General features: G+C 35.7%; 1 protein-coding gene across 2 annotated transcripts in view; it reads left to right on the top strand.

Moving 5' to 3' along the window:
- The window catches only part of BTBD9 (BTB domain containing 9), a 118,759-nt gene that overhangs the window by 65,415 nt on the left and 38,691 nt on the right, over positions 1-14,653 (top strand). For both annotated transcript variants that reach the window (XM_051783446.1, XM_051783445.1), the window contains exon 8: positions 6,134-6,243. In XM_051783446.1, the coding sequence (XP_051639406.1) occupies positions 6,134-6,243 (110 nt within the window). The remainder of the gene's footprint in view (positions 1-6,133; positions 6,244-14,653) is intronic.

Genomic DNA, 14,653 nt, shown 5'->3' with positions numbered 1-14,653 from the left:
CTCTTCTCACAAGAACTTGAGTTTCTGGAAATTTTGTTATCTTGGTCCTGATATTGGAAGTCACTGCCCTTCTCTTTTGCCATCTCATTGCTGCTGAGCCGTATAAGAGTGTTTGTGCAACTTAATATAGACCTACTTGTAATCCAAATTTATGATCTCCTTTCATCATGTTATCTATTATTTCCTGTAAAACACAATTTGATTTAAAAAGAACTAGACTATGAAGCTTACGAGATTGAATCTGCTGCACTGTCCATGTTTGATGAACAGTCTCATAAATAATATTTCTTTTGTCCTTTATTTTATAGCCCAGTTCAGGCCTGCAGTATTTAGGAGTTAGGTCTTTAATATGCTGGAATGTATAAGCAGTGAAAATTAGATACACTGATTAACAGAGGTAGCAACCATGTATATGTGTAGCAGGTGATACAGCTAATTGATATCATGTCCGATTTTTCCCATAAAAGACACAACTTAGTGAATATAGAAGTAATTGGTTGTTACTTTCACTGATCTGTCTCACATCAAACATTTGTTTCACCAACATGAAAAATGTGTCTTATAATTTCCAGTGAGGCTTCTCTTCTATTTTATAGTGACTGATATGTATTTCATGTAAATTTGAGTCTTCATTAATAATTTTTAAAATGCAGCCAAAGAATGATCATAGTTAAAAAGTTTGGCTAAGCTGTGTGTTGTCAGGAGCAGAACAGATGTTGCACACTTTATTTATGTCAAAGGAACGCCAAAGCAGTCAGAACTGACATTCTACTAGTTTGAGTGTAATTATTTTTATTTTTTTTTAGAGGTTTTGCTCCTGCAAACATTGCTTCCACTGTTGAACAATTTAAGTTGATGTTTCTTCTAAGTGACATAATAACTGTTGGCATGGCATCTGTAAATCTGTAAATCACTGGGTAGTACAGGGATATAATAACTGTATCCTCATCTTTTTAGTTAAGGAACCAGTTAACAAAACCATTCTTGTCTGAGATCTAACCCACACTTGAATATTAACACTAAATGGTATATCATAAATGTTTAAAATTTATAAGGCAAACTTAGCTTAATGAATTACCTCACATTTCAGCATTCCAAAATTGCGTAACCAGTTTGAAATTGAGCCGGCAATACTTTGCATCAATTTTCTAACCACCTCCACCTTCAAATCTACACAGAATTGAATCCATAGGTATGAATTTTTAAATCATAAAAATATTGATAAAAAAGATGTATTCCATCATTTTTATGTTGCCAATACCAGCTGATTTCATTTGAGTATTGCTTAGTACTTTTCTGGTATAATTTTAATGTAATAAATGGTAGGGTTTCTTCCATATATCATTGGATATATTGTTCTAATACTTTTGAAGTATTTCTTTGTCATATTGTATATAGTCTGATTCCAGGCTAGATCTAGACAGCACTTACTGTATTAGCTTTGGAGCAAGAAGTAATTACTGCATGCTAAAATCACAGACTGGTTGAACGTGAGAAGCTGGGGAAAATGGAAAACATTCTCAGATTTCACTGAGCAGGACTATCCTGTATTTTCTTCTGTTTCTTCAATATGTTTAAAAATGTGGAGGCTGTAATGTATCTGTATATTGAAGCCTAAGCTAAATTGACCCAAAGTCATGAAACTACATCACAACATAGGATGATTCAAAGAAAACTAATCCTGTTGAAGATTATCTGTATTTTGGAAAGAATCTGTCTCCATGTCACACCAACCTGGAAGGTAAGCAGAGCCAGCTTGTGTCTGCTCTCTAAATCCTGTAACCAGTTTGGGCTAGAACCAGACCTTGTGAAGAACAATGCTTTCTTCTCTGTTTGTAAGAGCTACTTTTTTTCTGTCAAATTGAAGTCTTACTATCTTCTTCTACCTTGTTTTTTATTCATGTCCATTATGAGATCAGATGTAATTGCAGATTTCTGCCCATATGTAGGTGAGTTCTAGGAAATAGAGCTATTTTGGGTTGAGGTCTGACCTGAAACAAAACCAGGCAAGCCAAGTTCAGATTTGACAACTTTAGTGGAACTAGAGATGCGTGCAATGTGAAGATGGAGATTCACGCAAGTGAATTTTTCTGAATTTGGGGTTTTTGTTGTAAAAAAATAAAAATTGGAAACCAGTAATGAAAAACAAAACATTCGTAAGCTCATTATTCTTACCTGTGGAATACAAAATATCAGACTGTGCAAGTCTCACTTATGTTCCAAAGCACATCAGTGTTAATTTGGTTAAATATGTTGAGAAACATTGGATGCTTGGTTGATATACTGCTTATGTACAGCACACAAACAATTACATGTGGTGTCTAAGTATTGCATACCAATATTTTTAGGCACTTGAATGCTCCACCATGAAATATCTGGAAGCACATTTTAGCACATTACAAAGAGAAATGTGTTTTCAGACTGCTACCCTGTTGGCTGTATTTGCATTAATTGCAAAGGTGAAAATGTTTGTTACTGTACAGGCTTTGCAGGTGTTACATGTACTTTTGCTGCTAGAGTTCAATGATTTTGTCTTGTGTAAGTTTTTTGTTTGATTTGTCACTCTTGCTTTCAATATTTGCAGTAGAGATTTCCTTTGTTATGCTATAGACTTTACTAGACTTTCCTGTCTAAGAGTGGGAAAACTTGTCTTCTGTCAAAAGACAGATATGCTTTTCAAGTTTGTTCTGGCTTAATTCCTTATTTTATGTATTTATTTACGTTCACTGTTTTGCCACATGATTTAATGCTGGCAATAGATTTTTTTCCTCCTTGTTTTTTCTGTCCTCCTGCCATGGGACTGTTGATTCAGCTGTGTGAGCCTGAAGGATTATACGTTTTAGGGAGTTGTCAATAAATGGAGTTTAGATGGTGTTGAATAGCACTGTTTCCTTTTCCACTAAAAGACAAACAGAATATCTTCAAATGCCCTTGTGTGTTAGGCTGTACCTCATGCATCTTTGTGGCAGTGACTGGAATGTGAATGTTAGTGGTTTTTAAGCAGTTAGGGGAGATATAAAGTATGTAGGACTAGCACTGGTGTCTCATACCAAATGCTCCATGAAGGAAAATGGAATGCCAAGTTCATAAGAGCACATTTTTTACCTATTTGATTTAGTTCTTTGAGTTTGCTGTTGCTGTTCTTAGGTTGCTTTTATAGTAACTTAGAATGGGTATCAGTGCAAAATACTGGTTAGTTTCCATTATCTCTCCTTATTTAGTCTTCTGTCTCAATATTCTCAACAGATTGGAATCTGTGCTTAATATATTTTAGAGTTTGTCTGTATCTTACTGGTGTTATTATAATGAAGCATTAAAATGACCTCTAGAGTATGCATATTTTTATATTTTGACACATATGTCCTAAGCACTGTTCTGATGTAGGCAGATGAGCTTTGGTATTGGTAGTCCTCCAGGGTATCCACAGCTGAATCAGTGGTATGCTCTGCAGCAGATGTTATGTGAATTAAATGTGTCAGCTGTACAAATGTAAAGAGCAGAAGTAAAACATAATTTAGTTGTTAAGAAACATGAGTATTTGTGGCCACAACAGAGTACACATGTCATAGTTTTGTGTAAATGTGAAGAATTGCTCTGGGAAAAATGGGAGATAGATGAGGGCCATTGCCATGTGGGTGCCTAATTAATCAACCCAGGGAGTCCATTCAAATTTTAGAAGTTTAAAATTCTACCAAGCTCCAGTAGAACATATTGTTTTCCCTCTAGTTAAAACAATTTTCTTGTAAGTGCGGAAAAAACCCCCAAACCCAACCAGATTACTTTAGTATTCCCATTCTGGGAATTTTAGGACCATGTGTAGCATGACTAACTGTGGCCAGAGAAATCTGTGACATGTGGGTGAAACTCTTATAGCATTTATACTTTCAGTATCCGTTATTCTCAAACAGGGCCAGAAAATAAAATAAAGGGGCAAAATTATCATGCTGCGTTTCTGTTCACCTGCCAGGGAAGTACTTTTAAACACCATGAACTGATCAAGGTTTTCTCTTCAGAGTTTTTTTTCTGTCTTCCCTTCAGTCTTAGCAGTTGAGTCTAAAGTCCATTAACAGTGGAGCTAGTCCAGCCATTGGATTGTGATTCTGCAATCTCACACAGATTCATAGATAACCTTGTGTTTTATAAGCCTGCTTTGCTGCTGACAGGAATTTGAACAATTTCTGATCTCACCGAAAAAAGCAATCAAGACGTTTGCTCTAGTGTTACAATTTCATAACATGAAAAATCCAAACAAATCAGTTTTAAAGCTAATTATGAAGCAGTTTCTTGTGTTCCTATTAATATTGTTACTTTGTTTATTCTCTAAACTCTTTAAAGCAAGGAAGCATAACTGAAGGATGTCAAAGTATCTCTCCATTAGTAATGCTCTGTTGGTTAGCCGGGAGTGTGTTTTGTCCAAGCAGCACAACTCTTCTTGCCTGAGAGAGACGAGGGAGTCTCTGTGGCAAGCCAGCCTCCATGTACACTTAAAAATATTCCAAGATTTTTCCTGTATTTAATTGAATTTTGTGCTTCTGAGGCTGGAGAGAACAAGAACAGTTACCCTTGTCAAATCCTGGACATTACCTGTGTGTTTAGGGTTCATTAGGGTTACCTGCTTGTGAATTGACAAAAGAAAGTAATCTGGTTCACATGGGCAGGTCTGGGGAAAGAACTGCTGTTTCCCTGACTGTCAACCAAGATTCCTGTGATGGTCTTTGCAGGCACTTGGCACAGTTATGTAATAAGGGCTAAATTCTGCTTTACTCTTAAACCGTAGGTTCAACTTCTTTATGAATAATAAATATTTTCTTCAATTTTGCTACTTTATGTTTTCTACATAGAATAATTTTCGGGAGGTTTGCTACTGTGATAATTAATTGATCCATGAGTTAATATTAATTAGGGAATAACATTTAATTCTTTTTGTTAGAAGTCATGATAATTAAAATTTCTAAAAGAAATTTGGAGGTTGAACATTAGTACACTAAATAGCTATGAGGGTTGTTTTATTGTTTAAAAAAAAAATCATAGGACTGAAAAATGTCTTGATACAGATTCAAATTGATCTATTGAGAAACACAAGCAAAAATGATGCTGTTGGGGAATGGCCATGATGTTGGAATAATAATTATACTGTGTAAGTGAAAGATTGTTTTATACCCCAGTCCGAGGATATTGGTTAAGATTCATACATTCTGATACTCATTGAAATGAGTTAATTCCATACAAAGTTTTCTGCAGTGTGGGTAACCCATTTTGTGGGGTAGTGGTACTTGGTTCAGGTAGTTTTCTGTGTCGCTTGCTCAGCATTTATTGAGATGGTGTACAATATTCCTTTTAAGATTTTTCAAAAAGTATAGTAAGAACTGTTGAGTCTCTTCAGAAAATGCAGAATTGGACTGAATTGAGGTTAATGGTTGCTCATGGAAGGTGAAGCCTTTAGGGTAATACAGCAGGTGAGTAGGTCACAGTGTTCAAGAGCAGCTCTATTCGATTTGCAATTAGAGCATAGAAGTGTAAGTTATACAACTAGGAGTAAAACCCAGAGTTAGTTTTGTTTCATAATGTTTGAATGTTCAGAGATTTTTTTTTATTATTATTAATAAAAGATACACCAACAAAGAGATTGATATCCTATACCGAGTGTTAGAATTAGAAACAGTCATAATAAAATGGAATTAATTTTTGGCTGCTGAAGAAAACCCTGACTGATTTGCTGTGTTTGTCCTGGCTGTATGAAATCTTTCATAGGGCTGAAAATTTGTTGATGAAAGGATTATTATTTTTATTATTATTATTTAAAGCCTCCATGAGCACACATATGCACTAACAGACCATTTCTGAAGAGGAAGGTCCCTCACTTTACTTTTCTTGGCAAATTAATCCAGAAAGATTTTTAACAGATTTCACATCTCTTTAAAGATTTTTTTCTTAACTTGTAGTGTAACCAGCATCTCGATTAAATGCAAACTTGCTGTGAAATTTTTAGTCTTTTTACTCCTTTTCTTTTTTTAAACAGTTACTCAGTTCCTATAGGTCTGCACATTTTAGTCCAACTGAATTAGTTACATTTTAGTGCACAGAAGTTTGTCATGTTTAACTTGTGCTATTTACCTTTTTTTTTTCCCTGTAGGTATATTCGAATTGTTGGGACCCACAACACAGTGAACAAAGTTTTCCATATTGTGGCATTTGAATGCATGTTCACGAACAAATCCTTTACTCTTGAGAAAGGTCTGATAGGTAAGAGATGAAACTATTTTCCTTTTACATGAACTGTTGCAAATGCTTGTCTTTTAAAGCTGACCATCACTGCACTCTTGCTCCTGTTTCCACACAGAAATCTCTAATTTGAGTTAAACAATGCTGTAAGCATAGAATTAGTTGGGCAGTCCTTGAAACTTCTTTGAAATTCCAGTTTTGTGATTAATTAATGATGCTACAGGAATGCTGAAGTTCAAATTAAATCAACTGCTGCTGACAAAGCTTCTGGTAATTGAGTCACTCTGTGCTGACAGTCTAATTTTTCGTTGCATGTCATAGTATGGTTGCTCTTTCCTCCCACTCGGTTAGCCCAAATTCTTTTACAAGAATGGAGTAACCAGAGCTATTTATTGCAGTGAAGATGGATTTGGGCATTTAGGGACTCTTATACAGCCTAGTTTCAACTGCTGAAAGTAAACTCTCATGTGTTGATTTTCCCCCAAAGAGTCGTAGACATGCTTAGCCATGGCAGAACGTTATATTGGCTACTATTATTCTCAGAACACCATGTTGATGGAACTCTGTTAGCTCTGGACATCTTATATAATACTGATTCAAGTACCTTGACATTACTTATGATAGAAATCCCCAGCAGACCAACACTACTGAATGATAAAATATGTCACAGTAATATCTAATACCAATTTTTTTTAATAGTTCAGAGTGGCTTGTGTGCTTTCTTCCATTTATGCTCATGGAATTCAGATCCTGAAGTTTATTGGAAAGAGTATTATGTACCTTTTAGTAGTTGTCTAGATGGGATTTTACCCAGTTTATTAATTGTGGCATGAAATTGAGAATTTCAGCAAAATTCTCAGAATTCATGCTGATTTGAAATATATATATTTCAAGTATGCACCTACGACAGATGGAAAGGAAAACAGTTTTCAAAATAGGATGAGATGTTTATTTTTTTTCCTGAGAAAGCTCTAATATTTACCTGTGAAAAACTGAGGTACAACTCTTTTCAGCCTGTTCTCTATGAATTATAAAAAGGCATTGCATGGTTACACTTGATCTCATGATGTTGATGTAAAATTTCATTATGTTTCTTTGGAAGCATAGGACGAAGTAGCCTGGCAAATCACACTTTACTATTTTTTGTTATGTAGCATAAGCTGTCCATTAATGCAGATCAAATCAATCCTCTTTGTTTTAGGCAGTTTGCAAGTAGCATTGCACCGCAAGTAGCATTGCAATTGCTATTGACAAGAAAATAGAATAAGCAGTAAGGAAGAACTGTGTTAAAAGAAAACATCTACCTTCAGTAAACTTGTTAGCAGAGAAACAAAGTATTTGAAGTTTATTAAAATCTTTAAGTTAAATTTCATATTTAGCGCTGCCATATGCGAATTTTTAAAAACTTCAGACAAAATCAGTTACTGTGTGCAAATAACTGTTGCATATGTATGGATTTGATATCAGATTATCAAACTTAATTAGCAAATGCTTAATTTAGGACTCAACATATTTGCTTTCCTTTTTTTTGTGTTAACACAAAGTTTGTTTGTTTGTAACAGTAGGCAAGGCAGTGAATCCATGCATGTTTGTGGAAGTGTACTTGTACTGTAATTGACTCATCCTTCATAGACTCAGTTATATTTCCTGGTTGAGTGATCATTTTGGTGAGATGAACTATTGATATGCTTTAGCATTTCATAATTTTCAGAGGTAATCTAGGGTGTGGAGACTTCACATGGCTTTATTAAAATTTCTCCATTTTTGAAAACATTTTTGTAGTTACAGAATCTTACCGGTAAATAGGGTTTGGACAGCATAATACTATCCATTGGTATGAATGGGGATCAGTGGAACTACACTGTTGTTCAGTGTGGGTCATAAGCTGTTATACGTGTAAGTCATTTGAAGTGACCAACAATAAGGAAAGAGAGACCTGTAGGTCTCTCACAGCTTTTTATATTTAAGGGATGGTAGTCAATACAATTAATAGAAAATTAAAAGTAAGAATTTAGTGAGTAGTTAATTGAAAGCAGGATGTGGACCGTCCTCCAGTTGTAAATGAGGCAGCAACAGTTGGATACATGACCCTGAAGAATTTATGGTGAGAAAGGTAGAAATGAGAAGAGTTAGAGGTTAGTTGAGAGCAGTCCAGTTGCGAAAGAATGCAGGGGCATAATGACTGTTCCACCAGAATTTATGGCTATCAGTATTGCCTAGTCAAAAATATTCTCAACAACTCTGATCCAGCAAAATAACCTTCTTTGTTTTCCATACCTCTGATGATTACCATAAGGTACCATATTGTCTGGCTCCTGTGATCAAGCAGACTGTCCAAGGTCCACTTCTGTAAAAACTCCGTAGAACTACCAGTGATGTAGTTAGCACAGATTTATTTTATTGCTGTAATGAGAATTTGTACTGTTTATTTCTGTTTCTGCAATGATGGGATAGGGTAAAGTGAACTGAAAGCAGTTAGGAAAGTTCCATGAAATATATGAAAGTATAGTATTCAGAGTAGGTTGCTTTTAAGCTTGACTCAGTATAGAAGCTTTCATCTTCAACCCTTGAAAAGCAGTTCATTGGGTTCATTGCTTATCCCTTATGATATTAAATATGGTATTAAATTAGGTTAGAACAAATACAGCTGCTGTTTCTATAAGCTGTTTTATTAAAAAAACGAAATATTGGTCAGCCCTTGAAGGCCATATGGCCCTTTTCAGAAAGATTTTGTGACCCTTACTTGTACCAAAACAACACTGAAGATAATATGCAGAGACTTTGCCATTTGAAAACTCATTCCAATAAATAAGGCCTCTGAGGTATTTGTTTAGGGATCTTATGTGGAGACTTCAGAGTAATTCTTTTTTTTTTGAAAGCTATCCAACTTGATCAGAAAGCTGTAGGCAAAGAGGGTAATTTTTCAGCCATATTATTACTGATACATAGTATCTATGTAATGGCTGTCACTGTACAGTGACGATTAGAAGGCTGGTAAACAAATAATAAAAATGAAGTGCTGTTTCATGATAACAGTTTTATATTGTTGTGGTTTTTTGCATACAAGGTTTTAATGAAAAATTATTAACTTGATATATTACATTTAAAAGTTAATGTGGAAGATGATTTATGCGGTTACTTTACACAGTACTGGATGTGGTATTGGCATGACCCAATGGTGACTGAGTAGTAGTTTTGAAGTAAAAGTAGCAGAAAATTCTCTTTCTAGCACTGTGTGGTGTTTTAGTGTTGGTTTACACTTTGCTGTTTCACGGAATGAGGCAAGTGACAGAAATGAATTCAATCACATGAAATTATTCCCTAATGCAGATGTTAGGGTTGAGATGTAATTTTCTATTTGGCATAGTATTATCTCTAAATGTGTGAGTTAACAATTTTACATATTAAATTCATGATGCTGGCATAACTTTAATTTAACAAGGATGTAAATATTTTTTAATCTCAAAATCATAGTGCTTGCTTTTAATAACTTCTGCTTCTGACATTTTGAATGGTCTTTAGACACTAATATTTAATCTGGAATGCAAAACAAAAGAATGTTTTCACAAGCAAGAGACATACTCCTTTGGAGGTAAAAGCAGTACCTGGTGTGTTGTGATGTGTGTCTGCCCAGTGGCAAGAAGTTAGAACAGCTTCTGTTCAATACCTACTTTGGTTTCTGGGTTTTTTTCCCATCTAAATATAGGAAACAATTCATCTTTTCTGCCTCAAAGGGAAAAATTTGATAACCTCACTTAGTCCTTTAGTCACTACTCAGTGCTGAGGGACAGTCAAGGACTATGTGGGTGTGTGAGTTTGACCAACCTACTGGCCGATTTTGAGCCTGGTTAAGGTCATAGGAAGTGCAATATGGGCAGCCTGTACATGAAGTAGTGTTTGTCTGTAGTCTGTCTCAGTCTATCAGACTGTCTTCTAACTTCTACATTACAGATGAAAGGGAGAACAGTGAATAATGACTGAAAAGCAGAAGATGGATATAAAACAATGGAATGTCCTTGGTCACCCTTTGGGGAATGCTGTTCAGCACTTATGAATCATTGTGAACCTTCTTTTTTGTGCTGTTCAATGCCCAGGAGAACTTGTTTTAAAAGGAAAAAAATGCGAATAAACATTCACTTGTCTTTGGCAGTTATTTGAAACAAAACAAAACTAAAGTAAATGTGTAACAGAGAGAAACCAGTCATATCAGTTTCCTAGTGTGATTCAGCTTTGTAAAAGACTGCTTTGTCTCTCTCTAAGGAAGCAATGAGAAATGCTATTTTTGTGTCTAGTTTAATGTTGACTCCACACAAAGCTATTGTATTTTGGTTTTTCTCTTATAAAAAGGTTAGCATTCTTCCAAAACAATGCAGGCTTACCCAGCAGTGTAAGTCAGCTCTGCTACAAGCATGGCCTTAGGAAATTATGAAAGTTTGAAGATGATCTAAATACTGCAGGGATTTTTTTTTTCCCTCTTTCTACAAGGACAGTCACGTGATTGGTTTAGTTACTGGTATCCGTTTTTCAACAGAGTTCTGTTCATATGTTCATATGGTTCCAGTTCCTTTTTTTTTTACTTTTTCTTTTCTTTCTATTTTCAGTGCTGCAACAAGGGATATGTACTTCCTAAAGCAATTGTTATTTCTGAAAGCCTTCTTCAGGCATAATGCTTAATGAAAGAGCCCTGTAGCAGCGTATTGGTTGGGAATTAAAAGTATGGCCAGTTTAATGACTTGAATGCTTTTCTTCTAATTCATTGGATCAGAAATCATGAGCTCTAGCAGATATCATGTGAAAAATCATCCTTCTCTGAAGTTTTTTTCAAATCCATACACAAATATTGGTGGGATTTTCTTTTCCAGATAAATATGGCTTGCAGAAAGAGTTTCACTGAAACAGGTGGAAATGCGTGTTGATATTTGTTTGAAGTTGATATTTCTTAAGCTCTTGATTTCTTGATTAAGGATTCAGATTAAATGTAGCAATTCCATCAGTAAGTTTCAGCTCAAGAAAATAAAAAAGAGTGTGAGGAAGGAGAGACAGGACTTTGTGACAATAATTTTAATTAACTGAAAAGTCTGTAGATTTCATATTTTATTCTACCATGTAGCAAATAAACAAAAGCAAATTCATATACTGAATAAAGATTAGACTTAACAAATCTTTTGGCATGTGAAAAATAATGACAGCAAAATGCCCAATATCCTTTTATTCAAAACAATATGATCAAACCCTGAAATAATACTTGCATCTTTAATTATTATTTTTGTTTAGTATCAGCCTTGTGTTTTCTAGCCATCACTTTCTTGTGAGAAAATTTATGCCAGCTCACTAGATGTTCAGGTAGAGAAGGAATGTAGTTTCACAGTTAAATACAAAGAAATTGAAAGCTGTACATTTAACAGATATCATGAGAGGAAAATCACTTCTTCATATTAACTAAAACAGAAATTTATTCATTCCGGTATAATTTTTTGTTCATAATTTCTTCAAAGTGATGATTTTGTAAGTTTCCAAAGAGAATTGAGTAAAATAAACAGTTGTGTTGCTGTTATGATCCAGTTATTAAAATTATTAGAAATGCCTCTACCCAAATTTAGGTGCAAACAAGACCAGATGCCAAAGTCAATATTATGAGTTTTATTTAATGGTAAATGTGAGGCAGAGAAAGAGAGATAGAAAGAAATAGGAAACCGGAGGTGGGGGAAGAAAAAAACAGAGAGAGATTAAAATAGAAAAAGTATCACCACTGTGGAACCCAGCAGTGTCCCATTGGTCCAGTCCTTCTGCTCTTCATGGTGGTGAGGGTCCTGAAAAACATAGCCTCTAATGGATTAATACATGTTCAGGAGATGCCCAGGCATCTCCCCTGGAGGAAGCTTTGCAGTCTTTTGGGACAGGCACTGGATTTGTTGCCTCATTTGGTTCACGTGCAGTCCTCTGGTGGTAGAGAAGGCCTCAGGAATAGTTGGGGGTGGCTTTGGGGGCCTTTGATGGTTATGACCCCCTTATCAACTGCCTTTCATGTGAGTGTACCATGTGTACATGGTCTTCCCAGAGCAGGGGCGTTCACTCCTTTGGTTTGGTGTGGAGAGATTTCACCCTCACACACCCAAAACCCTTCTCCACCACCCCCTGAGACCAGCTAGTGCTGATTCTTAACACAAATAAATTCTTCTTTCCTGAACCTGGTTTACTTCTCCTCAGACTTGAGATGACTAGACAGGAGTCTTAGCTCAAGTCCCCAGTCACAGTCCAAATTCCAGTCAGGAGACATTGGGAGGGGAGGGTGCCTCGGTGGTCACAGACAGGCAGTTACTTCTTTGCAGTTTGACAAAAAGTCTTTCTAGGATTTTGACGATGTTCAAGACATTACTGACGTTTCAACCTATCGTAGTTGCAATGGTACTTTAGCTGAGAACCTTTGACTGTTGTCTAGAGTGCAGTATAAATATATTCAACAGTCCATAATACTTTAAATTGCTGCCTTCCTATTCTTCTGTTCCTTTCCTAATAAACAGAGAGGCAGTAGATCTGCTGTCTCCCTGTTTTAGTAGTTGTTTTAAGGGTCATTAATGGCTGGTTTTTTGAACTGGTACAGAAACCCACTTCATTCTGTTCCTTCCTGTACTGCAAAAAGTTATTTGAGGATTTTCTGTCATTTCCCCACCCACCCACATTAGCCAGTTGATTGTAGTTCAGTTACAGTAGATGGACAGAAAGCAAAAACTGACCTGTCCAAAATGGGAGATAAAAGGCAATACCGTACGCTCAGATGTGGAAGCCAGTTGGCAGCAACTGCATTAAATTTTTTTCTCAGTACTTCAGGGAAAAAAAAATTCCTATGAAAAATCAAGTATGCTAAAAAGAAAAAGCAAAAAACTTAAGGAGTGATAAGTAAATATGACTGAGGCTACAACACACTTCTGGTACATTTTATCATGCAGGATCTCTAAGGACAGTTGAAGAACATATCTACCTTATCTTTAAATATAACCAGTATAGATGACCCTTAGGCCATGACTTGAAAATTACAGTCCTCTACAAAAATACTATTACTAGCATTAAATATACTACCAGATGTTCATCGCTCTATACTGCAGCATAAGACCAGGAGACAAGAAAGTAAGTTTTAATAAATGTTTGCTGCTGCTGTCCTGTAACCTTAATCATCTTTTCCTTTTGTTTGCTTACAGAATGTATATGCTTTACTCACACACATCTTTTCTGTTCCATAAAAGTAAATCAGATTTTCAGGGCAAAACTGCTGTATGAACAGTGGGGAAAAAAGCAATTTCCATATTTGTAATCTCCTCTTTTGTTTTCTCTTACAATACTGGTTACCGTAAAAGCTGAATAGCTGATGGATTAAAAAAAAAAAAAAAGTAGAAACAAGACTTGTTTTTGGCAGTATGTTTTTGTAAACAAGTGACCTAAATTGAAGCAGAAATTCTAACGGGAAAAAGACAGAGAACCAGAAGACTTTAAAATACAGCACAGAGCAGAGTCCCCACCAGATGGTATTTTTAATAAATTTATCAAGCGGATATAAAAGGTGATAATGAACATTCAAAATAGGGAGTGGCAGACCCCCTAGAGAAAAGAAACAGTATGGCACATTCTGCACACTTCAATTAGTTTGAGTCACTTTCTAATTAGCTGATGTAGGGAAGACCACAGAATTATGTTAAAAACACACCAAGGCAATTTCTGTGTGGTTGTTAAGAAGTTTGACTAATCAGGGTAACATCTTCATAGGAGGTCATGGATTAGTGCAGAAATCTAGATGTGAGAAGGAGCGGGATGATGCTCAGAGGGCATGCAGGCAAAATAGTGGATGAACTGAGCTGCACTGCATTCAGTTAATACCTTACATTGCTTGGAGTGTGTCTGGAATATGCCATGGAGCTTCAACATGAACATTGATTTTGACACTTCATCTTTTATTCATTTTTTTAATCAAGATTTTAATAGCTTCCTCTTCCTACAAAAAGCAGCCATATGTAGAAGATGCTTTAAAGCCTATATAAAATGGATACTCAAAGAAGTTCCCTTACTCCTGGAGAGGAGGGTAAGAAAAGGAAGTCAAGGCAAACTTTATTTCAATGCTAGTACTTTTAGTTTGCATTGTTAGTCTTTGTTTTATTCAGATTGTTCCCAGTGAAGTACTTCTAATGTCTACCACCTGCTCCCCTACAAGAATCTGGGAATCGTTGAATGCCTCTCTTCAGTAGGGGATATGATAGGGGAATCAAGAGATTTCTGGAATAATAATGTACTGGGTTTAGTAATTTTTTTATGAGCAAACAGAGATGGTAGTACATTTGATAGCACAGTAGATTTTTTAGAAATGGTTGCTTTTCCACTGCCTTGGATTATTACTTGGCAACAAGCTTGCACTTTTTCCTCCCAGGATGTGTTTTATGGTGTT

Source organism: Manacus candei, unplaced genomic scaffold, assembly GCF_025592945.1.
Source record: "Manacus candei isolate 608988 ecotype Guabito, Panama unplaced genomic scaffold, ASM2559294v1 h1tg000017l, whole genome shotgun sequence".
In the NCBI taxonomy this organism is placed as follows: domain Eukaryota; kingdom Metazoa; phylum Chordata; class Aves; order Passeriformes; family Pipridae; genus Manacus; species Manacus candei.
Note: the sequence above shows the minus strand (reverse complement) of the source record. Positions and strands in the feature narration are given on the sequence as shown.